Raw genomic sequence first — 27,538 nt, 5'->3', positions numbered from 1 at the left:
GTCAGGGCCCTTTAAGAGAAGCAGGAAGCGAGCTGCCCGCTTCTGCCTGCCCCTCCCTGGGAGGGGAGCCGTGTGCGGAGGGGGGCTCTGTGCTCCAGGAGGGGCCGGGGCCCTGCCTCCGGGGGCTGTGCATGGGGCAGGCGGGATGGCGGGCGCTGGCTGGGCACCGCCACGCCTGGAGGAGTTCATCCTGACCGAGAGGCTGGGCAGTGGCACCTATGCTACTGTTTACAAAGCCTACAGGAAGGTAATGGGGCTGCTGGGCACAGCCAGAGGGGGATGGGCTGGGAGATGGGCAAAGGGGGGGGGGGGGTCTTGGGGGTGGAGAGCGGAAGAGCACGAGTGGGAGCTTGCTTTAAACAGCCCCCGCTCAGAGGCCCTGTCTCCCAAGGGAGCCTCTCTGGCTCTGCCCTGGGGGCCCGACCAAGGAGTCTGAGCAGACCTCTCTTCCCCAGGCCCTGCCAGCTGGTCGGCCGGTACAAACCCATTCCCTGGCACGGAGCTGGAGCACTTTCAGCCTGGCAGGGACAGCAGGGCTGCTCCTTCAGTCTCTGACTCTTCTGGGTGACTGGGGGCAAGCCCTCGCCCCGTGCCTCAGCTTCCCCATTTGTGAAAAGCGATATGCTCCCGGGGAGGCTGTGTGTCGTATCCTTCTTGCCTGTGAGAGCTTCTGGGGAAGGGGCTATAGAGGGGCAGCGTTGTGGATAATGGTTCCCCTTAAAGGAATGCCTGCCTGGCGTGATTCGCGCTTGAATTACCCTATGGGGAGGTGTTTCCATTGTGCTGCCCCCTACTGTCGTTTCCTTGGGGTCAGGGGCTCTCCTTCCCCATGAGGGTTCCTGGTCAAGAACCCCACCATGCCCCATTCTTGGAGGCTGTATTTCTAAACCAGGCAGTGTCTTGGATCCTGCCTCTTCTCCATCCCCCCCTGTACCCCCCCTCCCCCAGCACTGCATCTTCTGTGATTGCAGAGGGGCGGCTGAGCCGCGGCTCCTCTGGGCTATGCCGGTGCCATATGGTATGATTGACTTGGGAGGTATGGACGATTGATGTGGGATTGAATCGCTTAGGTACTACCTGGCCCCATTACCCACAGTACCCGCGCACCTCACGCTCGCTAATGTATTTATTCTCACACACCCCTGTGGGGTCGGGCGGTGCTATTATCCCTATTGCTCAGATGGGGACATTGAGGCTCAGAGACGCTAAGGTTATGTCCACTGCATGCTAAGCCCAGGCTCTGCCTCTGAGCCCAAGCCCTGCTTCCTTCCACACACAAATCCGTCTGACCCGAGTCAGCAAGCACTCCAGATCCGGGTCCAACACCCTGCTGGAGGGGGCGGGGGGTGTCAGAGCCCAAGTCCCATTGGGACCTGGGTCCATGCCCTGTCGTTTTGCAGTGTGGGCACAGCTCAAGCCGCAGACCTGAGTCAGAAGGGCTGCGTAGTGCAGCATGGCGGATGTGGTAGCACTTCTGTGAGACCCGGGTCCAGCAATTGTAAACGCAGGTTTACAGTGCAGTGTGGACACTCAAGCGTGGGCTTGAAACCAATGCATCCACAAGCCCGTGTCCCATAGGCGCTGACTCCGTAAGTGCTCCGGGGCTGGAGCACCCACGGGGAAAAATTAGTGGGTGCTCAGCACCCACCGGCAGCCAAGCTCCGTTCCCTGTCCCCCCACCCCACCTCACCTAACCTCTGCCTCCTCCCCTGAGCACGCTGTGTCCCCGCTTCTCCCCCTAACTCCCAGCGCTTGCTGCCACAAAACAAGCTTCAGGAGGGAGGGAGGAGGAGTGGGAACATGGCGTGCTCAGGGGAGGAGGTGGGGCCGGGGTGAGGATTTGGGGAAGGAGTCCAATAGGGGCAGAGTTGAGGTGGGGACTTTGGGGAACGGGGGTGGGGCAAGGGCAGGAGGCAGTGGGGCAGGGGTGGAGTCAGGGCGGGGCTGGGGGCAGAGGTGGGTCGAGCACCCACCGGCGCCAGAAGAAGTTGGCGCTTATGCCGTGTCCTACAGATCCGGGTTTACAATGTGGTGTAGACAGACCCTCAATGACCTGCCCAAGATCATGCAGGAAGCCTGCATGGTTTCCATTCCCTTTCCAGAAGAACGCCCGGGAAGTGGTGGCCATCAAGTGTGTGAACAAGAAAAGCCTGAACCGGGCATCGGTGGAGAACTTGCTGACAGAGATTGAGATCCTGAAGACCATCCGCCACCCGCACATCATGGAGCTGAAGGATTTCCAGGTGAAGAGCGCTGACTGGGGCTTCGTAGAAGATGCGGGGATTGCTGCGGGTTGGCTAGTGGGTCTCTCCAGCTTCTTGAGGACTCGGAGGGCTAGCTTGGGGGCTTAATGGGGGGATGTGTGACTGGAAGCATGGGTGCCGACTCTGCAGGTGCTCTGGGGCTGAGAAAAAAAACAGTGGGTGCTCAGCACCCACCGGCCGCCCTGCGGATCAGCTCTTTCCCCTCCCTTCCAGGGAGAGGAGCGAGGGCAGGGGGAGGGGACGGAATGGGGTGGGGCAGGAAGGGCTGGAGTGGGGGCAGGAAGAAGCAGGGTGGGAGCTTGGGGGAAGGGGTGGAGTGGGGATGGGGCCTGGGGTGGAGTGGGGGTCTAGCACCCCCCAGGAACTGGGGAAGTCAGTGCCTCGGGACTGAAGAGTTGGAGCAAGGGGCCTCCTGAGCCAACAGCCCTGCCAATTCCATGGACTGGTTGGCGGGAGGCACCTGGGCAATGCTTGTGGTTGGGCCACATACACAAGCCCAGTGCAACCCCACTGGCTTCCCTGGGGTGTAAGTGTGGATGAAGCCAGGCCCCCTGCCTGCAGCCCTGGAGAAGCAGGAGTTAGCCAGGCTAATGCCTGGTACTCCCACCTTGGAGTTACGGGTTAGTTTTCCCCGCTCCCCATCCCTGTTGTGTCACATTTGGATACAAGATAACCCAGCACCCGTCAGCGTGATGGACTCTGTGTGTGTCTTGCAGTGGGACAGTGACAACATTTACCTCATCATGGAGTTCTGCGCTGGGGGGGATCTGTCCCATTTCATCCGGACGCGGAAGATACTCCCAGAGAAGGTGGCGCGGCTCTTTCTGCAGCAGCTGGGTGAGGGGACCCCACCCCTCCCCTCTCACCAGCCCTTGGTTGCAGATCATAGAATCACAGAATATCAGGGTTGGAAGGGACCTCAGGAGGTCATCTAGTCCAACCCCCTGCTCAAAGCAGGACCAACCCCCAATTTTTGCCCCAGGTCCCAAACGGCCCCCTCAAGGATTGAACTCACAATCCTGGGTTTAGCAGGCCAATGCTCCCTCGTCCTTGGGGGGTAATTGCATGATACTTTCACCGCTTCCCAGGTGCAGCAGCTCTGCTCTTGTGACAAATGCCCTGGGGTCCCTAATGCAATGGGCAAGCAGGGGGCATTTGGATCAGGGTGGGGAGGGAAAGCAGGGTAAGAAGGAACGGGAGTGACTGGTCGGGTGGAGTCGTTGAAGGAAGTGGAATCTTGGAGGTGGGGGGAGGGCCGCAGAGTGGGGTGGAGATGATGTTCTGCTGTCCCTCCTATCTCTTACTGGATCTGTTGGTCCTACCAGCGTGTGCCCTGAAGTTCCTTCACGACAGGAATATCTCCCACCTGGACTTGAAGCCTCAGAATGTTCTCCTCAGCTCCGTGGAAAATCCTCATCTCAAGCTGGCAGGTCAGCGTGTGGGCAGGGGCTGGGTGGGACAGGAGTCTGCGGAGGGGCGGCTGGGTTTGTGTCACCGTCTCCGGCCTCGCTCCCTGGAATTGCAGGCAGGAGCGGGGAAAAGGGAGATGCCTCGGTCACTCCTCCAGCTGATGAGTGGCCTTCACAAGCTTTGTAGCCTGGCGCCCTTTTAGCTGATGGCTATAACGGGGAGCTTGGAGGGTGGGTGTGGGTGGGTTTAAGGGGAAGGGAGGTCTCTGGATCCCCATGGGGAATGGGCCTGAGCCCTCAGCTTCCCACTCTAGTAAAGTGAAAACCCCTTTGTGGGTTCTGCATCCACTCTCCACCGAGCACGGGTGGCAGCATGCTTGGCTTCCTCACATGCCGTCCCCCGCCCACATGCTGAGGGGAGTTCAGTCTCTGGCTTCCATTCGGCCCTTGGATTCTTTGCCAGCAAGGCGCCCGGTGGTTACTGTCCTGCGTAGCTGGACTCAGACCTGCCAGCTCGTTCCACCCAGGCCATTGGGTGGTAATAACTTTGAGCCACTCTGGACCTGGGCTGGATTTGAACTGGGCGAAAGGCTCCATATCCCATTACCAGTCCCCTGAGCCATCCATCCTGCCCCTAGTGAGCTTGTTCTAATGTGGCCTTTTGCGTCTCCTTGGCCGCTCCCCTCTCTATTCTTTCTGCTCTCTGCAGATTTTGGCTTTGCGCAGTACATGTCTCCGTGGGACGAGAAGCATATGCTCAGGGGATCCCCACTCTACATGGCCCCCGAGATGGTGTGCCACCGGCAGTATGACGCCCGCGTGGACCTGTGGTCCGTGGGGGTCATTCTTTATGGTACGTCTCCCTGCCTCTGGGCTGGTGGGTGAAGGGGTCAGTCTCTGTTTGCATAAGTGAGATTCTTCAGTCTTTGCCTTCTAGCTGCCTGTATGTTACAGCCGGACCGCTGGAGCCATGGATCTACTAGTGTTGCCATTACGTACCTGGTACCAAGTGCTGGGCAAACCCCAGGAGAACTGAAATTTCAGTCTGGATAATCTCCCCAAAGTCTGGATCTCTTGGATCAGAGTTGAAAATCTCACTGAAACAGACATCTAGGACTTGATCTGGGGTCTTCCCACTCTCTGTGTAGTTGTTTCTGTGCTGTGCATTTGTCACACAAACACGATGAATTTTGCCCCTAGGAGATAGGGAAGTGCTATTACTTTCGTACTACAGATGGAGAACTGAGATGCAGAGAGACAAAGGCCCAGATCCTCAAAGGTTTTCACTGATTTCAATGGGAGTTAGTAGAGCCCTGCAAATCTGCAGATCTCTGCTTTATATCCATGTACCATGTTTGTGGAGCGCGGATTGGATGTGGATACAAAATTTGGGCTCTAGAAGTTAAGAACCTAAATACCTTTGACGATCTAGGCCTAAATAACTTGCTCCACATCACACAGGAGGGAGTCTGAGGTAGAACCAGGAACTAAACTGGGTCTCTTGAGACCCAGTCCAGTGCCTGAGCCATAAAACTGCCCTTAATCCCAAGGTCGTTGTGAGATCTCCTGCAATTTTTACCATCAGAAACAGCCTTTGGGATTTTCAGAACTTACAGTGATTTCCCCCTCTCCCTACCTCCCTTCATCAGATGACCCCAACTCTGAGCTGTGTTTGCTCTATCTCTCTGAATAAGGCAGCAGCCGCTCCCCTCATTCTGTACCGAAAGGACTAACCCCCAGTTTCCACCTTCCCAGAGGCGCTGTTCGGGAGGCCGCCTTTTTTCTCCAAATCATTTGCTGAGCTGGAGGAGAAAATCCGCAGCAACCGGGTGATCGAGGTAACATTGGGCCAGCCAGGGTGTCTCGGGGGCGGGTGATGTCTGAACTTGTACGGGTAGAACTGGCAAACAGGAAGCACTCTGATCCAGCACACTGCAGCAGTGACTATTCTAATGTGTCTGATTCAATCAGGGCAGGCGAAGGCAACTCTGCTTTCACCGAGGAGCCTGCGCGGGCAGCAGGAGTGTGTGTCCACCCAGGGGTGTAGACAATCTGTGCTGATCTGGATTTGCTCCGTAGCTTGCTGCTCCATGGAGCACTGTGTGGCTCGAGAGACCTGGGCCTGCATTCCAGTCCTGAGACTAGAACTTCCTGAGAGAGAGGACTTCAGGGTGGAAGGAGGGGGCAGGTGAAGGAGAAGAGCAAACAAGGCACATAAGTCCAGTGTCTATTGTTCCCCCTGGAAGGGGGAAATAATAGACACTGGATGGAGAGTAAGATGAGGAAAGTCCCAGACACATGGGAAAACCACAGAAATAATTGATCCACGGAGGGCAGTGGCTGGAAAGGGACATTGTTGAGTCAAATTTAGTCCAAAGTGTAGATTTTGTGTTACCCCCCCACATCCGAAAACTTTCTACCAAACCTAAGAGCCGTAGAAATATTTCTATTAAGTTTAAAAAAAAAAAATCATTCAAGGGGAAAGAGGATTTTAAAAACCAGCAGTCATTCCCCTGGGGAGTCTGCAAGGCCAGCTGCATGGTGCCCAAAAGTGAAACTGACTTGGAACAAAAATGAAATGGACTCCAAACAAAAGTGGAAGGGACTTGTCTCCTTGCACTGGCTGAGCAGAGGGAAAGGTCAAAGGCAGCACTAGGGCAAGTGAGAAGTGTCAAAATCCTCTGAATAGTCTTGGGTGTAACCCAAATAAGGCAATTGGAACAAACTGCAATTTTTTGGCTTGACAACGTCCAGTTTCACCAGCCCCCGAGGTTCAGAAATCACCAGTCAAGACCCTGAGAAATTGTGAGATTGACTTGAAGATTGAGATTTTTAACAATAATAAATGCTGTGTTTTTTGTTTCTCCCCTGGCTTTGGTGACTTGAAGGGATTGGGTTTCCAAGCTTTTTTTTCCCCCACTATCAAAGAGCTGGATTTTTTTTTTTATCAAATGAAAACTGAGATTCTTACATAATCATCCAGCTTCAGGTGCCGGGGCTTTACGAAAACACCAAATATTGTGAAAGTTGGCAAAGCTGAGTGTCCCTTTCAGAGAGACGAGGCCTGTTGTCTCAGTCAGACCGTGCTGTGTTCACCTCTGTCTTGGAGTTGGAGCAAGCTGCATGCCCCGGCCCTGCCTTCCCTGTCATTGCTGCTCAAAGTGATCACCTGTTTAAAAACCAGACTAACTCCCAGCTTCAGCCGGTGACGCTGATGAGTAAAAAGACATGACTGGCTCTGCTGGAGGGCAACCAAAGGGTTTTCTCAGAGACAACAGATCTGTTACAGGCAGAGTCCCACGGGGGAGGTAAATATATCCCACCAACATTGGATGTGGTTGTGGTCATGGTAAGCAGCCACGTCCGCATGGAGACGATATCGTCTCACCTTCCTACAGCGCCCGTCCTCCGAAGGGATCACGAAGCGCTTGGCTGGCCTTCTAGGCAGGAATCGCATCACTGCAGTGCAGACTCCAGCTGTGTTCCACTCCAGAGCTGTCTTCACGGCCCGTGGCAGCACTAGCTGAGAGCCCCTCTTTAAAGAGGGGATGATGATGATTTCGCTGCTAGACCGCCTGCCCCACCTGTTGTGCCTCTGCCATCCGCTGGCAGGCCTGTAATCAGTGGAAGGCGAGAACATGCCTCAGACAGGAGGTGGTGGGTGAGTGAGGCCTGGCAGGGGGGCAGGCTGGCCCCACAGCAGGTGAATTCTGCGTGGACTCCCCTGGAACCAGGCAAACTTGAGGTTAAGCAGCATCACACCTGTGTGACTAAAAGCCCAGAGATGGGGTGTAGCCCAAAAGGGTCTCCTGTGCTTGGCCCAAGGCTGGCAGGGGCTGACAGCCTGCTGAGCCCCGGGGTTGCGGGGAAGGAGCGCACTTTATCACTGCTTCACTTGTTGATGGCTGCAGAGGCCCTGCCCGGAGCAAGGGGAGGACCATCCAAAGGCCTGGGCTTTGGGGATCCAGTGTCTGCATCGGGCACTACTGCAAGGTTGTCCTGCCCAGTTCTGTGCCCTGCCTCTGATGATAGAGACACTGGTAACCTTGGAGAGCCATGTCCAGGTGTGAGAAGTGATCAGTGGAGGGGGCAGGGGAGGAGTGGCTGGGAGATCTCCTAGGGGGCCTCCTGTCCCCATTGGGCCCCCGTACAAGGGCAGTCATATCTGCAGGGGTGACCCTGGCTCCTTCAAGCTGGCCAGGCCTCAGCCATTCAAAGTCGCCGTGTGCAGCTGCCTGTTGTATCTCTCTGTCCCCCAGCTGCCCTGCCGGCCCCGGCTTTCCCAGGGGTGCCGGGATCTCTTGCAGCGCCTCCTGGAGAGGAACCCGCTGCAGCGCATCTCTTTCGAGGAGTTCTTCACCCATCCCTTCGTGGACATGGAGCACATGCCCAGCGCAGAGAGCCTGTGCAAAGCGGTGAGTCTGACTGACGCCGAGAGATCACTCGGGGGCACGGCTCTGAGGGAGCTCCCATTGGATTTGCCAGGCACTGACCCGGGGCACCGCTGTGAGAGAAGGTTACAGTGCAGTAGGCCTGGTGTATACCAGATCTGAGCCTGATCGCTCTGCTGGTGCAGTACAGATCCTAGCCTTGCCCGCCTCTCTAACCCCCTCCCCTGCCCTCTTCTCTGTGCCAGACCGCGCTGGTAATGGAAGCTGTAAAGAAGGATCAGCAGGGAGACCCCTCAGCCGCCCTCTCTCTCTACTGCAAGGCCCTGGAGTTTTTTGTCCCTGCCCTGCACTGTGAGTGACTAACCCTGTTTCTCCCGCATCTGCCTCTTGTTCTTCGTGGCTGGTGGGAATGGTACCAGGCCCCGCGGGGATGCTGCCCACAGCAGTCGCTGGCGACAAGGGCTCACCTGTTGCATGATGTCACCAGTTCAAGTAGCTTCGCTATAAAGTGATCCCCCACCTGAATCCCTTCTCCTCAAGGGCCTTTATCATCGCCCCGCTCTGCTCTGGCTGGGACCAGCCCACCAGTCTGGGAATGGTCTCTCAGGGGAAGAGTGGGGATTGGAGGATTGCTGAAACTCTTATTTGGGGGTTGGGAGGAAGCTGGAAGCAGATGGGGCTAATTAGTGTGTGGGTCTCTCACACACACCCCATTCACCCCAGGCCTGGAAACCACCTTAAGTAAAGGAGCTCCGTGCGGGCCAGAAAAGGCCAAGGTGTTGGCTGGACTCCCTGACCCTCCAAGTGTTCTGCGTGGGGTGGGTGGGGGTTAATGTTCTGAGGGTCATTAGACCTAGAGGAGACTCTAACATCCTGGGCTAGGGGTTGGAGTTGTCAGTGTGAACTCATCCCCCATCTTATCTTCCGCAGATGAAACTGATGCTCGCAGGAAAGAAGCGATCAGGTCAAAGGTCAGTGACCGACCATGCTAGAGCAAGGTTGGTCAGCGGTTAGGGTGCTAACCGGAGACTTGAGAGACCAGGGTTCAAGTCCCTGTTCAGCCAGACTCTGTGTGACCTTGGGCAAGTCACTTAGCCTCTCTTTGCCTCAGTTTCCCCTGCTGCACAGTGGGGATAACAGCGCTGCCCTACCTCCCAGGTGGGTGTGAGGATAAATACACCAAAGACTGTGAGATGCTCAGATACTGCAGTGATGAGGGCTGTATTATTTCCTTAGCTACATAGATCTTTCCAGGTTGGATGGGTGAGGCTGGCAGGGGAGGTAGGTAGATGGGAGCTCAGGCTGGAGAAGGTTGGGAACTGGCATGAAGGTGAGAGGGAGCATCCAGGGAGGGTGGGCTGGGTTGGGAGTTGTGTGAGGGTGAGAAGGGAGGGTTGGCCAACAGAACAGTGGGTCCTGCACTATCTGTGGGTACGTCTGGCGCCTCATGTGGGATCCTGGGTATGGTGTCTCGCTGCCTCCATGCTCCTCCACACACCCCTCCTGTGAGAGCCAGCTATGGGTGCTGTGCCCTTGGAGCCAGCCTGGGGGGGATAACATGCTAGGGCACCTCTAAGGCTTGCCACTGCTTCTGCTTTCCTCAGGTGGGTCAGTACATCTCGCGAGCAGAGGAACTAAAGACGCTGGTGACGTCCAACAACAAGACCCTCCTGCAGCAGGGCAACACCGCCAGGAACATCCTCAAAGGTAACGCCCTGGACAGGCCAAACCTCCCTTCCACCCCCAGGGATGGGCCTAGGACAGCTTGTACCATGTGACCAGAGTGCAGGGGGTGGGGCTTAAAAGGGGGAGAGAATGCTGACTCCACTTGGGAGGGCGGGGCTTGCAGGGGTGCTGGTAGCAGGTAGAGAGGGCTGCTCCGTTCCCCCTCGCAGTAGTGAATCCTAGTTTCCCTCCCTGAGCGGGGGTATTCCCTCTGCCTGGGCTGCTCTGAGGCCTCACCCTTTCTTGGACCATCTCATTACAGAGATGTCCAGGGACAAACCCCGCCTGTATGCTGCGTTGGAGGTGGCGTCTGCAGCCATGGCTAAGGTGAGTCCCGGGGTTAAGGGACAGGATTTGTTGCTTTGGCTCATTGCTGTCCCTCCTTAGCCACCTGATACGCTGGCAGCGGAGGAGGCTAGAGACAGGGTGAAGACCCCTACATGGATAGGGGCAAAGCTAGGGACCAGCCTGGGCAAGATCACTGCTTGGAAGGAATTAGTGGGCACTGGGATCCCAAATCAGTGAGGGCCATAGGTGTTTGAGTAATAATAATAATAATAATTTATGCAGTACTTTACAAAGCAACCCTATCGCTATCCCCGTTTTACAGATGGAGAAACTAAGGCTCAGGGTGGTGAAAGAAATCTCCCAAAGTAACCTAGTGAATAAGTGGCAGAGTCAGGAAAAGAACCCCAGAGTTCTAATGCCCAGTCCTCCAGCCAATAGGGAAAATTCCCTTCCTGTGACATCACCCACTACGTCGCTTACTCTTGTAGGATTCGCAGCAATGTCCAGCCAAAAGGCAACCTCCCTTCCATGTATTCCATGCCTTGGGAAACCTGATCAGCTTTGCCAGCCACAAACTGCTGGCTTGCCTGCAGACCCTCTTTAAGCCCATTGTCTTGCTGCAGCTATTCTTTCACATCAAACCTAGTGTAAGCTACACTTTAAAAGGCATCCACTTGTCCCTCCCCCAGAATTGCTGGTTGGTTATATGGCAGGTGGGGGAATCAGTTGCCACTCAACAGACCTTACGCTCCACCCTTAATGCAGCAACACTTCTGCGCTGACCTCAGAGAGCCCGTTGCAAAATATCAACCCAGGTAATTTGGGAGAGGAGCAGAAACAGGAGTGCAGAGGCCAGGTTTGTCCCTCTGCTTCCATGGCAGATGCACGCCAGGGGGCGGCCATCTGAGCCTGTCTGAACGTAACCTTGCAGCACAGACTGATTTGTGTCTTATTTTGCTGGACTGGAGAGAGAACGAAAGCTGAGACCACCGAGTTAATTATTCTACCCCAGAGCTCCAAACTCCTCGCTTAACGTTGCGCTTATGTTCCTGAAAAATGCGACTTTAAGTGAAACGATGTTAAGAGAATCCAATTTCCCCGTAAGAATTAATGTAAATGGGGGGGGGGGGGGTTAGGTTCCAGGGAAATTATTTTTGCCAGACAAAAGACTATATTTTATTTTTTTTATATATATATATATATAATATATACACACACACACACACACACGCTATATATATACACACCGTATAAGTTTTAAACAATTAAATACTGTACACAGCAATGATGATTGTGAAGCTTGGTTGAGGTGGTGGAGTCAGAGGGTGGGATGCCTTATTGCTAAATGATGAACTAGGACTCAGCTGAGCCCTCAAGGGTTAACACATTGTTGTAAATGTAGCCTCACACTCTACAGAACAGCTTGAAAGGAGGGAGGAGACACAGCATGGCAGAGAGAGACACACACTGTGTGTGTGTGTCTGTCTCTCTCTCTCTCACACACACACATTGCCCCTTTAAGTACGCTGACTGCACTCTAAGTACATTGCCTTTTTAAGTAGATCAGCAAGTTGAGACAGCAGCTGCTGCCAGCAAGTTCCCTCCGTCCTGAGTCCTGTTGTGTCCCCCCCTCCCCGGTCCCACTCCTGTTCCATTTCCACAGAGCAGGGGGACATCCTGACATTAGCACCCCTCCCACCCCTGCACAGCAAGCAGGAGGCTCCCGGGAGCAGCTCCAAGGCAGAGGGCAGGAGCAGCACAAGGCAGTGCGGGGAGGGACAGCTGAACTGCCGGCAATTGGTAGCCTACTGGGCGGCTGCTGCACAGGGAACTTAGGGGAGCTGATGGGAGGCTGCTGGTCCACCTTGGTTCCAAGCGCCCACCACTGGCTCCAATGGGCTGCTCTTCCAGCAAGCAGTGGACAAAGCAGGCAGCTGCCAAACAACGTTATAAGGGAGCATTGCGCAACTTTAAACAAGCATGTTCCCTAATTGATCAGCAACATAACAATGAAGCAACGTTAACTGGGACAACGTTAAGTGAGGAGTTACCGTACGCTAGAACAGTGTGTGTGAAAGCTATGTCTCCCTCTAGTGGCTGCCCAAGCATCTGTGGCAGCCTTGTCCTTACTCACAGTTACAGAAGTTTTCCTTTTGCTTAAGTAGCAGAGAGGTGGGCATTTGATGCTGAAGATCCCAGGTCTGAACCCTGCTGAGACCTGTGGGCACCTGGCCACTGTGTTACGTAGTGTCATGGTTCAGGGCTAGCTGCACCTTTGATCCCTCTCATTCTGGCTGAGTGCACCCACCTCTGGCGTCAGGCCTCTTGCCCACACCGGGGCTGGGGTGGAACCGCTGGAGTCTCCCACTCAGACCAGATCTCAGTTTTAGCCCCCCCCCAGGTGTACTAGCTGGGATTGCTCAGCAAGTCCAACTGGGCTTGGCAACTTGCAGGACTTCCGGTTGGTCGGGAGCTGTGGTGAAAACAGAGCTTCAAAGCAACCTTTTCAAAACAAAGTATTGTTTAATCTCAACAGCAGGGACAAAGGGACAAGAGAAAGGACAACAAACAGTTTACGAGCATATCTGTTTTAGCTAAGGCTTAGGTAGGCCTAGCTTCTCTAGACACCCCCATTTCGCAGACTGGGGTTCAATCTGTTTCCCCATAACTGTGTCTCCCCCCCCCCCCCCGTGCCCCACGGGTTCAGTTTTTATCCACTCCAAAGTTCTTTGTTTCAGTTTCCCATCTGGATTTCCCCCTCCCTTACCAGTCCAGGGACTGTTGAATTCAGCATGGTCAGAGGCAAACTTCAAAGGGACTGATAACTGCATTGTCCCTTTAAGTGTCAGGGAATGGAGGGCTATTAGAGTGTCTGTCTGCTTTCCTGCCTAGTGGGCAAACTAACGCCTGAATTAACCCTTTGTAATCATAAAACAAACACACAGACAGACTCATAATAGCCATGAAATATTACAGGCAACATCCTTTACACATGCTCACAGAAGCGAATGGCCTGTGCTCATATCTCTGTCTATTTGAGGATTTCTCTCTCCAGGACTCAGGAGATGTGCTGGGTGACCCTGGGCAAGCTACATCACCACCCTGTGCCTCAGTTTCCCCATCTGTGAAATGGAAATAATGATCCAGCCCTCCCTTTGTAAAGTGCTTTTAGGTCTACTGCTGAATAGTGCTAGATAAGAGCTTGGTACTGTCAGTGTATGAGCTTTCTCTCCTGCCTCTCCTCACTGATGTTATGCAGTGTCTGGGAGTTTATCTGTAACCTCCTGGGGTCTCTGTTCCAGGAGGAAGAGGGCAAGGAGGACTCTGACACACTGGATCTCTACCAGCAGAGTCTGGGGGAGCTGCTGCTTATGTTAGCTGGTGAGTTACAGCCTGCAGTGGGATTCCAGCTGGCGCGGCTGGAATCTAGCTTAGCAACAGAGACCGTGCATGCTGCTATTCTGTGCAGCGCTGGAGGCTAACGCTGCCGGCTCTCTCTCCAGCAGAACCTGTGGGCAGGAGACGGGAGCTGCTTCACTCGGAGGTATGAAATGGGGTTGTCCCCTTCACCTGCTCTCCCGGAGGAGCAGCCCAATGGGGATTTCGGTTACAGGCTCCCTTGGCTTTAGAGTTTGCCTCCATTCCTTCCTGCTAGGGCTGATGGGATGACCCACGGCCAGATACTGAGAGCCCTTTGCCAGTGGCGAGATCTCTGCCAAGGGGAGAGGCAGAAGTTTCATTACTCCAGGCCAAGTTCTGGGTCAGCGACAATCCTGCTCTGACCCCCCTGGGGACGGGCTAGATCAGGGGTGGGTTTGTGGGGGAGCTCAGTGAATCACATCCCGATAGGTGAAAAAGCAGCATTATCCTTGGCTCAGGAAGATCTAGCAGGAACCTGGCCAGGAGATGGAAGGAAGAACTCACATGGGGTTGCTGCCTCTCTTACCTGCTGCGCAGTTCTAGAGCTGCTGCATAGGCCCCATCTTGCCTCCGCTTCTTGGAGTGGTGGAGAGGAGGAGGAACAGCCCCACAGCCCAGCAGCAGCCCTCCGTCACCTTCCCTGGTTTCCGCCTGGCACCCAAAGCCCACAAATCTTGGCAGCTGCAAAGGACTGTGGGATATGGTGGGTCGCAGGACAATTTTTTTGTTGTTTTTCAAATAAAAAGCACTGGTCTAGAGTGGATTATAACGGTACTTAGCACCTGTTGTAAAGCATGTTCCATCCCATTTTACGAATGGGGAAACTGAGGCAGGAGGAAATCACTTAGGTAGTCTGTAGCTGAGCTGGGAACAGAACCCAGCTCCCCAGGGGCCAGGCTGGTGCCCTAACCACTAGACAACACTGCCTCCCTTGCACTAAACAAGCTTGATGAATCCAAATCAGCCTCCTTAACGCTGATGCTTCACCTCCCAGCTGCACTCCCATGGTGGTCCTTGCAGCTACTGGTAGAGTCTCCTGGATCCCAGCTGTCCCCTGCCCCCCGATTCCTCCCCAGATGATCCTCCTGACTGAGGATATTTGTCCCAGCTCTCTCCTGAGGCTAACCATGTTGTCGTCTCCCAGGGAACCAAACCAGGCTCCCTGCCACTAAGCTGCCAAGCCAGCCTTTCCCAACCCCCTGAGCCAGCATCATTTAGCTGCTGGCTCACGCTCAGCTGTGACTCCTGGTCAGGGAGCGGGACGAGTGATTGTTTGTGTCTCGCCCGCAGATTCAGACTCTGATGGGCCGGGCTGAGTACCTGAAAGAGCAGATCAAGGTACAGCAGGGCTGGGGGTTGTGGGGGAGGATTCATGCGTGGAGTGGGGGCTGCGGTATAAATGGATACTTGGGAACGTAAGAGAACGGCCTGGGTGGGATGGGGGGACGTTGGGGGCACTTGCCAGGTGTGGGAAGGTGGGGGCGGTATGTTGGGGTGTCTGGGGACTAGATAGCGACTGGCCCCTGGATGCAACGTGTGATGAGAACCCCCCTCTGTGTTCCAGATGAGGGATGCGCAATTCATGGGCAAGGAGATGCTGTCGGAGTCTGTCCGGAGCTGTGAGTGTGATTGTGCCTTGTACAACACCTGCCTGTCCCCCTCGCTGTTCCCTACTGCCAGTCCCCACCGCCAGCTCCCCTCTGCCTCCCATTAGCACTGTTCCCCCGCCCCCCCCCCCCCCCGCAACCCTGCCGCACCAGTCCCTACGCAGCTCCACGCCAGCTGCCCTCCCTTCTCCACCTGGCTGTGTCTCCTTCAGTCTGCCAGCTTCTCGCTGCTCTGTCTGCCCCGCTAACCCTGCCCGTGGGGTCTCCCCCTCCCCTCCCGTCCTGTCCCTCCGTTCTGCCTCCCACCCCATGGAGCCTCTGTGGAGAATGTGCAGGGTCCATGTGAATGTCCTCCGTTGCCATCTCCCTGGCTAAGCCCCTCTACCCCCCAAGGCTTCTGACCCCTCTGCTCAGAATTTGATTTTGGCTCCCCACAACCCACTGCCACCTTCTGGCTGTCTCCCCAGCTCCCACCTAGGGCCTTGGCTGCGCTTGCTCCTACTACAGACCCACACCCACCCGCCATCTTCACCTCTCTCCCGTCTCCCTTCTACTTCTGAATGGTTCCTTAAAGTCCTCCCACAACCCCTCCTGCCTCTTCAGCTACCACCCACTCTCCTCCTCCTCCTCGTCCCCTCCTCGAACCTGCTGCCTGCTCCTGCCCCACTCCCAGCTCTCTCTTGCATCCTCTGTAGTCCGGCTTCTGCCCCGACTGGCCCAGCTCTCACTGAGACAGCCAGTGACCTGCTCCTGGCCAGTTCTGTGGGCCTGTCCAGATGCTCCTTCAGTGTCTCTCTCTGTGGCCCCATGTCCTGCTGTCCATCAGTGTCCTGTCAGGCTCCATCCTTGGTCCCCTCCTGCTCCTGCCATGCTCCATCCCTGGGCGACCCTATCCGCTCTCACGCCACCAATTGTCAACTCCTTGCTGACAACTTCCAGATATGCCTCTGCTCCCCCGTTCAGCCCTGCATCAGCCACTCCAGTAGTCCCTGCTCTGGGTCCTATCTCCATGTGTGTTCATCCTGCCTGTTGCCTGTCTGATCACACCGCCCCCTACTCCCACCTGCTGCCTGGCCAGCTCCTCGGCTTAGATCTCCTTCGCCCCTTAGTGGCTCCTGGCATCCTCTCGCACCACCCCCTAGGCCAGGAATAGCCTGGATCCGGCCTGGGCTCTCTGCAGCCTCCAGACACAGCTTCAGCGCTGCCCACCCCTCTCAGCCCCTCGCCCGACTCTCCCAGTTCCTATGTCATGGACAAAAATCCAAATGTCTTAATGCTGCTTAAGCCATTCCTCTCCCTTTATCTACCTCGCCTGGCACGCGAGATGCACACATAGCAGTCGGCACATCCCCTGATGGTTCCCGTGCCCCTTCCGCCGTCTCCTCCCGGGCTGTTACATCTAATCTAGACTGTACGCCCTGCAGGGAAGAGACCAGTTGTCTGTACTTGGCTCTAAAATGCCACGCCTCCCTTGTGCGGCTTACAACCACCCCAGGTGGTGAAGAGTGGCTGGATTTAAGAGCAGGTGCCTGGCCAGCCCCACCCCTCCAGGCTCCTGACCCGCCGTGTCACTTTTCAAAATCCCATCCTGGGATCCTTACGTTGGAATCAGGAGAAGTAGCAATACCCAGAGCCAGGAATGGAGAAGAGGTTGAAGCCTAGGTGTCTCCCCTGCTCCTGGCTGCCTGGGATCGGAGGTGGGGAAGGGGCTGTGGCTGTCCCCTCTGTTCAGTGGGGTAGGGTAAGTGTCCCTATGCATGGGGATGGGGCTTAGGGAAGGTCTTGGTGCTTGTCCCACTCTGAACTTGGAACGGTTTGATGGGGAAGAGGGCGCGATTGTCCCCTCCCCGTTTGATTGGGGTAGAAGCAGGCCTTTGTGCCTTCTCTCTGCAGCTTGGGGGAATCCACAGGTAGCTGCTAATCCCTATCCTCTTTGTGCTTGACTGGTTAATTGGAATAAGCTGCCAGGTGGGACCATTTCTCCGTCCCAGAGGCTGGTAGCTCCCCGTGGGGGCAGGAGGCTGCTGTGGGGATCCTTTTATTTCTTCTTGAACAGATCTGGAGCCATAAGGAGGGGCAAGGGTCTGTCTGTCCTGCGTCCCTCTCCTAAGCTTGACAGATCACAGGGGGATGCCCTTTCCCTTTGTCCTGTCAGCAGAGGGGATGAGCAGAGGGGGGCGGGCAGGTGTTCAGAGGGGCCCCCAGAGGCAGCCCTTAGAACTGAAATAGACATGGGGCGCTTGGCTCTGTGCCTCCATGGGAAGGGCTAGTTGGAAAGGATAATGCTCCAGAGAATGTGCTATAAGGAAGGGCCCCTTCCCGCACTGGGCATGGGCCAGATTCAACAGGGCCAGGGCAGAAGCTAAGGGGCATGGATGGCTCAGTGCCTCTCCCTGCTCAGGTGACATGTTGGGACTGGGATGGGGGGAGCAGGGTGCTGTCCCTACAAGTACCTCTGCACTGGCTGATCTGACCCGTCGTCCAGATTTTTCAGCACTTGGGAGTCCAGCAAATCTGTGTGATCCACTGAGCTGGAAAATGAGAGCTTTGTTCTCCCTGCCGGGATGCAGCATAGAGAGCCAGGAGGGGACGTCCTCTCTCTGCTGCCGTTGGACTAGCTCTCCCCCGGTTTACCTGTATCCCCTTCCCACAGATTCTCCTCCCTGCTCTGCACAGTCATGTGACCAGCAAACCTGGCGAACACCCGCCCCCCTCCCCCCGCACCCTGAGCTCTTTTCTCCCCTGCTGCACCCCAGGCTGCGGGGAAGAGGGGGGCTGTGGGCGTGTGACATGCGTGACAGCCTGGCACGGCAGAGGGAGAGCTCTGCTCCAGCCCCGGGAATAGTCCAGGAAGCCTGGCTGGGTGTCAAGAGGATTTAACCCTTTAATGTTTAGTTGGCTCTCACCTCATGCTCCCAGGGTGGCATGCTGGGAGCCAGGCTCTGTGCAGATACTTGTCCGCACTCTTAAAATTATTTATATTTTTGATAGCAGTGAACTGAAATATTTTAAATACCCCCCCCTCTCCCCCATCCCAGGTCTAAGATCGCTGCTGGGGAACGAGTCACTTCTCTCCTGAGTTCTCTGCCGAGGCCTGAGCTCCTGGGCTGCTTCCCCCTGCTACGGTCTGTGGCCCTGCTCGCTCTTACATTGAAACAGGGATCCACGCTCCCTGGACTCCCATTGCTCGGCCAGCTCTCGGTGGCTTCATGATCTGAAAAATAGTCTCTACTCCTTATGGGTGTAAACGTTCACATGGTGAAGGTTTACAATGTGTAAACGGGGGTAGCGGTGTATGCCCGAGTCTTCAGGCAGCCTGAAACAATAGCTCTGAGAAGTGTGAATTGCTCCCATTCGATTCTGTGGGCATGTTGACTCTGAAACCTAATGTTGGCTTATGTGTCCATGTTGTTAACTATAACACCCCTGATCAAAGCAGCCGAGAGAGAGGGAAGACCTGCACAGTCTGCTGCGAGTGGCGTCTTCTTTCCGTGACCGGCGGGCAGCGCTTGGGAGGGTGCCACCCTTTATTTTCCCAGCCTGACCCCTGTAGGAGGAAGAAGGAAGTGCAAGCCCTAATGTGCTGTGACTCACATACTCATGCTATTTGCTTTTTGTCCATTTTCCGGGCCCTGTCTGTGCCTGCCAGCCTGAGTCTCTGTATATTTTAATGACACAGGATGAATTCTTGGCCTCCTGTTTACAACAAATGACGTTGTCTCACCAAAATGTCCCCTCCCAGCTACTGTGCAATGTGCTAGTTGGTTGCTGCTATCCGCCCCAGAGGTGGCTGCATTTAATGGTAAATTGTACATATATGGTCTGTGAAATGCTCTGGGCTCCTTGGCCACGGAAAGGTGCTATATAAATGACAGGACCCAGCTGTTGTCCTTGCAGTATGTGCAGTGAGGAAAGTGGCACCTGGCCCACCTGAACAGGGGCTTGACTCTCAGTAGAGGTCTCGTAGATGTCTGTTACGATCTGAAGACATGAGTGAAGGCCAGGATTTTCAGAGGGACTAGTGATATTTTGGTGGGTGTCAGACCTGAGACCCTTTTAAAGTGCTAAGCAGATCTCCTCGGAAAATCTGATCCCTTTCAAGTGCATCGAGTCTGGCACCCAAAACCACTGGTGACTCTGGAGATGCTCAAGGAACAGTGTTTGTGGCTCCCATGTGTTTGCACCCACAATTATTTGCACCTGCAAAATGGGAGGCTGGGCTTCCAAATGGGGTTGTAGCCTTTCTGTGCCCCCCCGCCCTGCCCTGGACCCCTGTCTCTCAATCACCATGTGACCAGGCCATTGATCAGCACCTAGAACATAGGGGCGTGTGAATTTAACACTGAATGGAGGGAAGTGCTTCCCCCCCCTTCTGTCTCTTTCTCCTTCCATCTCTCCTTACTCACATGCTGATGGAGGAAGGAGGTCAGGGGCTAATGGAGCTTGCGAGCAAAGTAGCTTTTCGGCTGCAGGCCCCACTACCGCCGCTCCCCTCATACGTGAGCAGATGGGGAGTGGGGATTTGATTTAGACATGAAGGGCTCAGCTCATCACATTTGACATAAAAATGCTTCCTGGAGGCCTGGAGGGGGCATTTTATGATGATGATGATTATTTTAATCCTACATCTTCCCTGCAATAAGCTCTTGAGCGGCGTAGAATGGGGTAGCCATGGGATTCCGGCATTAGTGCTCTGCAGTGGGCATGGTGCCATAAACCAAGCTCCTCTTGCAACAGCTGTGGGGATAGTCCTGTGTGTCAGGCATACTGACTCCAAGTGACCATCCACCTTTCTGTCTGGGGTAATCCGTGCACAAGAGCTCTCTGCCCCCTGGGTGCATCTGCTTAGCAAACTCAGGACAGTGCCGCTCGGCATCTGGTAAAATGATGCTAATTATAGGAGTATCTTCTACTGCCCGGTCTCCTCAGTATGGATGGATCTGCATATCTTACATGCAGTGTGGAGGGTTAAAAGCAGAGAACCAGGGAGCCCCAGGGTTGGTAAGAAGATATGAAGTCTTTCCCTGTCCCCTTGATCATGAAAGCTCAAGATCACTTGACCTTCAGCCCAGTGGTGAAGTGACCAAAAGCATTTTCCGCCTGATGGGTAGCTGGTTACATATCCTGAAGTAAACTGGTTCCATAGAATCATAGAATATCAGGGTTGGAAGGGACCTCAGGAGGTCATCTAGTCCAACCCCCTGCTCAAAGCAGGACCAATCCCCAATTAAATCATCCCAGCCAGGGCTTTGTCAAGCCTGACCTTAAAAACTTCTAAGGAAGGAGATTCTACCACCTCCCTAGGTAATGCATTCCAGTGTTTCACCACCCTCCTAGTGAAAAAGTTTTTCCTAATATCCATCCTAAACCTCCCCCACTGCAACTTGAGACCATTACTCCTTGTCCTGTCCTCTTCTACCACTCAGAATAGTCTAGAACCATCCTCTCTGGAACCACCTCTCAGGTAGTTGAAAGCAGTTATCAAATCCCCCCCTCATTCTTCTCTTCTGCAGACTAAACAATCCCAGTTCCCTCAGCCTCTCCTCATAAGTCATGTGTTCCAGACCCCTAATCATTTTTGTTGCCCTTCGCTGGACTCTCTCCAATTTATCCACATCCTTCTTGTAGTGTGGGGCCCAAAACTGGACACAGTACTCCAGATGAGGCCTCACCAATGTCGAATAGAGGGGAACGATCACGTCCCTCGATCTGCTCGCTATGCCCCTACTTATACATCCCAAAATGCCATTGGCCTTCTTGGCAACAAGGGCACACTGCTGACTCATATCCAGCTTCTCGTCCACTGTCACCCCAGGTCCTTTTCTGCAGAACTGCTGCCTAGCCATTCGGTCCCTAGTCTGTAGCTGTGCATTGGGTTCTTCCGTCCTAAGTGCAGGACTCTGCACTTATCCTTATTGAACCTCATCAGATTTCTTTTGGCCCAATCCTCCAATTTGTCTGGGTCCCTCTGTATCCTATCCCTGCCCTCCAGCGTATCTACCACTCCTCCCAGTTTAGTATCATCCGCAAATTTGCTGAGAGTGCAATCCACACCATCCTCCAGATCATTTATGAAGATATTGAACAAAACCGGCCCCAGGACCGACCCCTGGGGCACTCCACTTGACACCGGCTGCCAACTAGACGTGGAGCCATTGATCACTACCCGTTGAGCCCGACAATCTAGCCAACTTTCTACCCACCTTATAGTGCATTCATCCAGCCCATACTTCTTTAACTTGCTGACAAGCATACTGTGGGAGGTGTCAAAAGCTTTGCTAAAGTCAAGAAACAATACATCCACTGCTTTCCCTTCATCCACAGAACCAGTAATCTCATCATAGAAGGCGATTAGATTAGTCAGGCATGACCTTCCCTTGGTGAATCCATGCTGACTGTTCCTGATCACTTCTGTCCAGTCCTGTTCTTAACAGATAGGTCTCCGTATGACAGGAGCCTACCTTCGCTGTTGGCTCCAGCTGCCTCGTTGGCAGCCTTAATAAGAATCAAGTGGTTTAAGAAACCTGAATGATCCAGTCGCTCCTACAGGAATCCCTTTGAACAGGATGTTGCAAGCTTGCACCATATGTGATGTACCTGTTCTGTAGATAAACAGAACACCAGCCCTGAAGTCCTCTGTTTCCTTTCACCACCCTTAAAATTCACTTCCTACAGGAGCACTGTCGGCTTGAAATCTTGTCTGTTTTTTTTTTGTTTTTTTTAAAGTGACTTAGTGGTTTCAGGTCCTGCCCCTAGTTCCCACGGCCAGATTTTGTGATTGGTTAGTAATCACACAGCCCAATTTAAGTTGTTGGTTTTTTCCCCTTCCTTTGCTATGTGAGACCCACATAAACAGAGGAATCTGTCTGATGAAACAGGGGAAAAAGTGAAATTGACTATTCACAATATGCAAAGCAAAGACAAAAACAGAATGATATTTCTCTCTTATAAGAAGTAGTCTTGGAAGAGTTCGATTTTATTGGTAAATGTTGAAATGCATCGATTTTACCGTACACACACACAAACCAAAAAATATTTCCATCTATAATAATCAAAATGTACAGACAGGCAAAGTAAATAAAAAATGCTGCTTTGAGCAATTGTTAGTTTGACTCCAGGATATTTACTTTGTATATTTGAATGTGATGTTGACAATTTGTGTTTTCACAGTTCTAAATTGTTAACTTTTTGAATCTCAACATTTCCCGTCCTTCAGTAATTACTGTCTCTCCCCACTCCACCCTTTCATTTCCCAAAACTTGGACAATTTAAATTGATAAAAGTTTAAAAAAAAATAGCTGAAAACCTGTAATTTTGCGCGAGAACATTTTAAAATAGATAAAAATCTTTAAAAATCCTTTAAAATAAACATGTCAAAATTATCAAAAAATAAAATCGAATTCCACCAAGCCTCATTATACTGTAGATGTCATTCCAAAATGTTACTTACAATTGCAAGTAAACCAATTTCCAACAGAAGTGATGTTTTTTAAAGTTGATGTCCTTTTAAAAAAAAAAAAAAAAAGGGAACAGTGCTGTTGACCTGATCTAAAGCCCAGTGAGATCAGTGGAAAAGCCCCATAGGATTTGGATTTAACCCAGCTCTTGTGGGTCGATCTTCCCAAGTTTCCTGGGATTGTTCCCATTGAGGGGGCGTGGCAATCCAAACCCAACTCACTGCATTTACATTCTGACCCATTTCAAGATCCTAAAGACCTGATCCAGTGGCCATTTAAGCACATGAGTCTTTGCTCTGGCTTCAGCAGCTGTTGTTGGATCAGACACAGATTTCCTCCGGCGGCAGGGAGAGCAAATGGCAGAAGCCAGGCTGTCAGAGAGCAACAAGCCAGCTATCTCTGCAGAGATCTGCTTGCTATGGGGCTGCAGTTTCCATTGCTCATAAATCCCCCTGGGGTCCAGAGTGGAGTTGCAGGCATGCAGCAGGAGTTAAGGTGGCTATTGGCCAGGCTGTGAGCATGTCATCGAGGGCAGCTGTGATCCTGGCCATGCTCTCCCTTCTGCCCTAGAAAATCTGGGGTCTGATCCAACACCTGCTGAAGCCAGAGCATGACCAGGCCCTTAGGATTCTGAAATGAGGTGAATGGGGTTGGGATGGAAATTAGCTGCGTCTTTATGGAAAGCGGTGAATTGTGTTGCACAAGCAATAACCTTTGAGCTCCTGATGGCCTTGCAGAACAGTCGCTCTTCCTGTCAGTTTAGCAGCCTGCACCGTTCAATGCTGGATGAAAAAACACCAAAGTTCGTTCATTCCAAAGGCCCTTAATCAGTGGTCCCTTTCAGGTCAGACTCAGCACCAGCGTGGCTTGCGCTTGGATGCTGTTAAACCTTGTGGTGGGGATGGCTTTCCCTGGCCCTTATTTCCCACTGCCTTCCTGACTGTGAACCCCTATCCCTACAGAATGAAAAGGAGGAGAAGGATGCAGCATGTCACTCTGTCCAGTTTCCCGCATCCTGGTCCCTGCTCCCTTCCCCACATTAGCAGGGAGCACAGCTTGGCTTAAGAGTAGCTCTGAGAATCGTTCTTCCTGAAGGAGCTGGGCTGGAGGTTAAGTTTTAAAGGCAACGGCTTCTGATTGCAGACAGAACTTTCCATGATCAGCAAGGCTGGGAAATAATATAGAAAGGCCCTGACGTTGTGTGGTTATATTGGTTTTAAAACCTTGCTTGCCTGTGTTTTCTGGTGCCTTGCTAAAAATCCAGATCCATACAACCTGTAGAAAGTTCTGAGTTCTGTAATTCAGAGGAGCACTGTCTGCACAATGGGGCCCCGATCTTGGTTGGTCTGTAGGCAGTACCATAATAAGCATGATCAATAATTGTCCTGGAGTCCAGCAGGCCAGGAATGAACAAAGATTCAGTCTGATGTCTCAACCATGTAATTTATTATTTTGTTGTTCCATGGTAGCAGATCATGGCCCCAGTGTGACACCCCAGTGCCTGCACTGAAGAGTTCACAAGCTAAGTAAATAATCTTCCATTTTCCGCCCCCCCCCCCCTTTGTTTCCTCTGTCACAGCCTGTACTCTGCAGTAACACCCAGGTGAGCATGGACCCCCGGGGGATCAGTACAGCACCCAAGGCAACAGATACCGTCCGACCTCCTCGCCATCAGCTTCCTCATCTGACTTCCCACCCAGGAATCATGTGCGTGCATCGCGGTTTGCGTACGTGTATTAACAGACACTTGGCTGGTTTCTATACACGCTGTCACACTAGTTCCAGAACAGGAGGTTATCTAGAGGGTTTCACTTATATGCACTGTCTGGTGATTTTACATATGTATATACGCAGTATATATGTACAAATCATTGTAAAAAATGGGTTTGTCGTATGTTAAGCAAAGAGAGAATTAAAGAAGACCTTTTAGTATTTAATGTCAAGGAACAACCTTAGCTCCATTGCTGACCCCTGCCTGGGTAGCTAGGGGATAATGACAAGATTTAGAGCTTAAAGGGTTGATCATACAAACAGGGCATTTGTGTGGTGTTGCTGTAGACTACTGGCCTTTAGGGACCCCCTGAGGGACATGATAACAGAAGGCAGGGGGCTTTAGCGGTACCTTCCTTAAGGATTTGCTCTCTACGGCTGCTTTTTCCACACTCACTGCCTCTCTGCAACAGAGTCGTGGATAGAGGGGCTGGGAAGGGTCTGAGGGGGATCTGAGGAAAGGGTCTAAGTCCCATCCCCCTGGCTGCAGGATGGTATGAATGTATTTCTGCCTAATCCCCAGTTGCACACTTCGATCCCTCCAATCAGGGGCTCCGTGACTGCGGCAGACGGCCTATTCCACCCTCGCATCTCCTTCACTGTTTAAAAAGCGGGATAAATATTGTTTTCTTCATTTTAACTCCTGCAGATTCCCCCCCCCCTCTAAACTCTCCATCATCCCCTGCACTGTGTGCTCATCTTTCCTTTCGGCCATACATGTTCCTTTCTCCTCACAAATCCTCGTCTAGGACACCTTTTTAACAAAATCCTGTCTCCTGATTGGCCGGTGATATACAACCAGCACTTGGCTCCCTGTCCACAACCTGAGGGAAGAGAAAGGAAGGAGCTTGCCCCTCCTTGGCCCCACGGGGCTGAGCACCCTTGTGAGAGTCCTGGTTTCTTTCCTGAAATCAGCGAGAGCTGAGAGCACTCAGCACCTTGCAGGATCAGGACCCTCGGGATCTATGGAAGAAAAGCACTTAGAAGGGCCTGATCCAAATCAATGGATTAGGCCCTTAGTCTTAGTATTATCTACTGTGCACCTTTAATCCCGGTAAAAGCCACACCAGAGCATCTCCCAGTGACTGGAATCTATTTGGTGGAGCTTTTACCAATTGTGTTTTAGTTATTCAGGGCTCTGTTTTTTTAAATTGAATCCTAAGCTGACTGTTAAACAGACCCGTCAGTAGTAGCTTGTTTTTAAGACTGACGGGATTGGAAATCCAGCCAGCCGCTTAGAAAACACTCACTGGTATGGGAAGGCCAAACGACAGCTAAAACTGCAGTTTGCTCCTGAGGGCTGGGGACAGATCCATGAGCTGGATGCTTAGGTGAGCCATGGCGCGCTGAGTGGAGGTGTTGTGCCATACCGTACCGAGCACTGACATGCGCAGCACTCCAGGTCGGTCGTGGCTAGAGCTGGGTGAAGAAACTTTTATTTTTTCCAGTTAAAAATGCAGATTTGGCAACACTGAATTGTTTCACGAATTCATGGTGATTCTGCTGAATTGTTTTGGTCTATTTAAAAAAAAAAGGGGGGGGGGATGGGCTTGAAACTGCTTTGAGTTCCAATCTGTCTCTGAATTTTATTATAACATGGTCAAAATCAAAACATCATGTTTTGATTTTGTTAAAACAAAATTTCATTTGCCCCAAATCCATTTTTGTTGTTGACCTTCCAGACTTGCCAGTGAACCAAAAAAATCTATTTGCCCAGCTCTAGTGCTGACTCGAGTACTACAGATGTGCCTTCGTCAATGGATCAGTCAGCTCCCTGCTCCTACATCAGAGATCTCAATCAGTCTAGTCGCTCCGTTTGGGGGCAGAATTTCACTGTGTGCATCGTGTGTCCTCCCCAGTCTCTTTCTATAATACCGTGTCCCTAACAAGCATTCTCTCAGGCTGTAGCAACACTGTCCTGAAATGGCTGGGGAGAGATTAAGCAAGCTAGGGGACCAGAACGGTTCATGCCAACCCTAAGAGCATTGGTCCTACATCTGTGTACTGTATTGTCTGAAGCCAAATACGCCAGCTTGAATTTCTCCTAATTTTCCTGCCCTTTATTTCTGTAGATCCTGGACTATCCCAGACAAGGGGAGTCATTTGCTATGGGGCAAAGGGGGCAGTTACCCCTCCCAGACCTTGATTTGCCCCTCTGCCCTGACTTTTCATAGGTATATATGCTCCATTTCTCTCCCCCCCCCCCGACTTTGCAGGATATAATAAAATCACATATAATGTACTATATGCTGACAACTTTCCCCGGCTCCTGCACTCCCCTGAAACGCTGCAGGCCCCGGGCCAAACTCATCCCACTGGAGGTCATGACAAAATTCTGATTGGGATGAGGATTTGGCCTTATTCCCATGCCCCTATCCCTGGGTGCTGAATTGCTAACCGCCAATTCCCCCTAGCACTGGGTTTATTGGGTCTTGCTGTTTGGAGCTGCTTTGAGCCACAAGCCTGACTGATCCTTTCCTCCCTGTGACAGTCTTTATTTATAGACATCACTTAACCCTGAAACCCCCAGCATTAGTTTGGACTGAACTGACCCTTACCTCATCTCTTATTTTTGGTTATGATTTTTCTTTTTGTCCTGCTTGTAGAATGTTGGGCTGACGAGTGAGCTCCTCAGAGCCACGGGCAGCTCCTCTGGCTCTGACCACTGTTGGTTTGAAACGTACGGGAGGGAATGGTAAATGGCAGTAGTAGCTTGGCAGGAGGCAGCGCTCTGGGAACGGGCCCAGCACCGCTCAGAGCTTTTCTCAAAGTCTGCTGCGTTGAAAGAAAATGTAATTGATTGGTGGCTTTATTAAATAATTTTCCAAACACTCTAGTCCCTAGTTCCTTTCTTCAGGGCCCAGCTCAGACACAGAACCATCATTTATTCAGCTGGACACAGACCAGATATTGCATTTTGTAGGGGATGAGCATCTCTGTTCACACAGGGTCTGATTAATGAACCTTGCAGCCCCTGTTCCTAATACTGACCCAGCCCAGGGGAATAGCAAACCCACCCGCCCACATTTGCTGTCAGCCACCAAGAATGACTTTACTGGGGGCTTGGGCACCTGCAATTATTCTGTGCCTTGCATAATGACAGGTTTCAGAGTAGCAGCCGTGTTAGTCTGTATCTGCAAAAAGAAAAGGAGTACTTGTGGCACCTTAGAGACTAACCAATTTATTTGAGCATAAGCTTTCGTGAGC

At 52.7% G+C, this 27,538-nt stretch overlaps 1 protein-coding gene across 11 annotated transcripts; it reads left to right on the top strand.

Annotated features, from left to right (window-relative positions):
* Window positions 1-27,160, top strand: ULK3 (unc-51 like kinase 3). Of its 11 annotated transcripts, none has more exons than XM_073363295.1 (16): window positions 4-247; window positions 2,103-2,243; window positions 2,981-3,101; window positions 3,590-3,694; window positions 4,383-4,526; window positions 5,429-5,511; window positions 7,933-8,088; window positions 8,310-8,415; window positions 8,995-9,035; window positions 9,669-9,771; window positions 10,052-10,116; window positions 13,380-13,458; window positions 13,584-13,621; window positions 14,788-14,835; window positions 15,062-15,116; window positions 24,141-27,160. In XM_073363295.1, the coding sequence occupies exons 1-16, from the start codon at window positions 146-148 to the stop codon at window positions 24,155-24,157; spliced, it is 1,404 nt and encodes a 467-aa protein (XP_073219396.1). In that variant the 5' UTR covers window positions 4-145; the 3' UTR covers window positions 24,158-27,160. The 11 variants fall into 11 exon arrangements, 6 of the variants coding, with proteins under 6 accessions (XP_073219401.1, XP_073219400.1, XP_073219397.1 ...); XM_073363294.1 differs by having other exon boundaries at window positions 13,581-13,621; XR_012161243.1 differs by lacking the exon at window positions 13,584-13,621 and having other exon boundaries at window positions 24,141-24,174.
* The last annotated feature ends 378 nt before the right edge of the window (window positions 27,161-27,538 follow it).

Source organism: Lepidochelys kempii, chromosome 10 (genome assembly GCF_965140265.1).
Source record: "Lepidochelys kempii isolate rLepKem1 chromosome 10, rLepKem1.hap2, whole genome shotgun sequence".
In the NCBI taxonomy this organism is placed as follows: Eukaryota; Metazoa; Chordata; order Testudines; family Cheloniidae; genus Lepidochelys; species Lepidochelys kempii.
Note: the sequence above shows the minus strand (reverse complement) of the source record. Positions and strands in the feature narration are given on the sequence as shown.